Below are 2,003 nucleotides of genomic sequence, written 5' to 3' on the forward strand. Positions count from 1 at the left end.
TTAACAAAATGGAATAAAAGAACACACAAAAGTTGTAAAATTGTCAAAAAATCACTTTATTGGAGTTGTTGCAATGCATTGTGACTTATAGTTTAAAAGAGACACTGATATTTTACCAGCATAGATGCAACCAATGGATTTCTTTTGGAATTTTGATTTTGAAGGCAAAAACGTTTTTTCACCTTTTTTTAACATTAAATATTTCTTAGACTTTGTTACACTTGAGGAAGACGTTTCATTCCCTCTTTCAGACCAAACTAAATGTTAATTTAGACATTCAAACTGTAAAATACAGTTGGTTTATTTGTCTTATCTTGAGATAGCGACTGTGACAACATGTCAGCTGCACCAGTTTGGACAAACCAAAGATTTTAACTTTTACAAAAAGAGCTAAAGCACTGTATGATTTCTGCTACGAAGACACGCACTATCCCAAATAACACCACACACACACCTTCTGCACATCCTAAACTTTAACTAGCATTCTTTCCATTCCTCTTCTTCTTTTTCTTTGGTGTTTGCTTCTTAGAGGAGTCGGCATTGGAAGAGGCGGTCATTGTAGCTGAGTTTTCAGAGGTTGGAGCTGACTCTGACTTGGTTGGCGCTTCTGGTCCTTGAACTGGTTCAGCCTGGACCTTCTCATCTTCCACTGGGACCACTGGTTTGACCTCACGGGCCTCAACCAAGACCTCTGCCTCTTTTGCTTCTGGTTTTGGGTCTGTTGCTGGATTGATCTTGACTTTCTCCAGCTCTGATGTTGGTACTGGTTCAGAAGGTTGCTGTTGGATCTCCTCATCTGGTTTAGCTGGTTGCACCTCTTTATCCTCAACCTGCGGTTTTGCGTCTGCTGGTATAATTTCAGAAGTGTTCTCCACGGGTGTTGGAGCTTCTGGTGGCGACACTGCTGGCTTTGGAACCTCCTCAACTTTATCTGGCTGTGGGAGAACCGATTCTGCTGCCTCTGATTTTACTTTTTCCACCTGCTCAGGGGCTGAAACTGCCTCCTCTTTGACCTGAGTTTTGGTTTTGAAGTGATCAAACGCAGAAGCCACCATGTCTTCTTTAGGGTCCACTTCATCATTGACCTCTTCCTCATTGTCGCTGGGTGTGGCAAACAGGGAGGAAGCAAACTCTTGCAGCTTAGCCTGCTGCTCCTTAAGACGGTTCATGTCCTCCGTTAGGACAGGGTCCTCCTCCAGGATCTCCTGCAGCTCCTCAGGGTTCAGCAGGGGAGATTTATCAGCATCCTCAGTGTCAGGGATGTCAACAAGGACCTTTGATGGAAGGTTCAAGTTAGCCTGGCGGACATCCTTGATCTTGTTGTAGAGGACAACCCTCTCCTCCTGCAGGGCACGACACAACCTCTCCAGCTTCTGAATCTTCAGGACGAACAGCTCATACTCTTTGTTTTTCTCATTTCTCTGGAACAGAAGGAGGAACAATGGAGATAATGAGAAGCAAAGAAAGTGTGATTTTATGTGAAAAAAACTAGAAATATAAATTAGAATTTGGTATTAGTTTGGCTTTCAGATACAGTAATGGAATTTTCTAATCCTCTCCAAAAATAGCAAACAGGAAGTACTTTCAAAAACTATAGCCTCCATTTAAAAACATCTGGTAGTTTTCCTTAAATAATACTTAATTTTTCTTTCTAAATGTGTCAATTCACAGCACAAGATTAAAGGACCAGTGTGTAGGATTTAGTGGCATCTAGCAGTGAAGCGGCAATTGCAACTAACTGAACACCGCTGGCAGCTGTATTTGACAAACCGGAAATGAGAAGTGTGTAAGAAATTACCGTGGACCTTGAAATGTAGATGTTTTATATTTTCTGCAATTTAGGATCAACAAAATTACAAAAACGCTTGAAATGATCAATTAAATTAAATTCAATTCAATTTTTGCATAGCGCCAATTCATAACAGAAGTTATCTCAGGACACTTTTCAAATAGAGCAGGTCTAGACCGAACTCCTTATAACATTTACAGAGACCCAACAGTAC

The 2,003-nt window shown here is 41.0% G+C and overlaps 1 protein-coding gene across 1 annotated transcript in view; it reads right to left on the reverse strand.

Annotated features, from left to right (window-relative positions):
• Window positions 1-35: 35 nt before the first annotated feature.
• The window catches only part of LOC118340424 (beta-taxilin-like), a 5,724-nt gene continuing 3,756 nt past the window's right edge, over window positions 36-2,003 (reverse strand). Inside the window, exon 6 of the mRNA XM_035678387.1 lies at window positions 36-1,515. Within this exon, the coding sequence (XP_035534280.1) occupies window positions 474-1,515 (1,042 nt within the window). The 3' untranslated portion in view covers window positions 36-473. The remainder of the gene's footprint in view (window positions 1,516-2,003) is intronic.

Source organism: Morone saxatilis, unplaced genomic scaffold (assembly GCF_004916995.1).
Source record: "Morone saxatilis isolate NCDOM2014 unplaced genomic scaffold, NCSU_SB_2.0 Contig7, whole genome shotgun sequence".
Taxonomy (NCBI): domain Eukaryota; kingdom Metazoa; phylum Chordata; class Actinopteri; family Moronidae; genus Morone; species Morone saxatilis.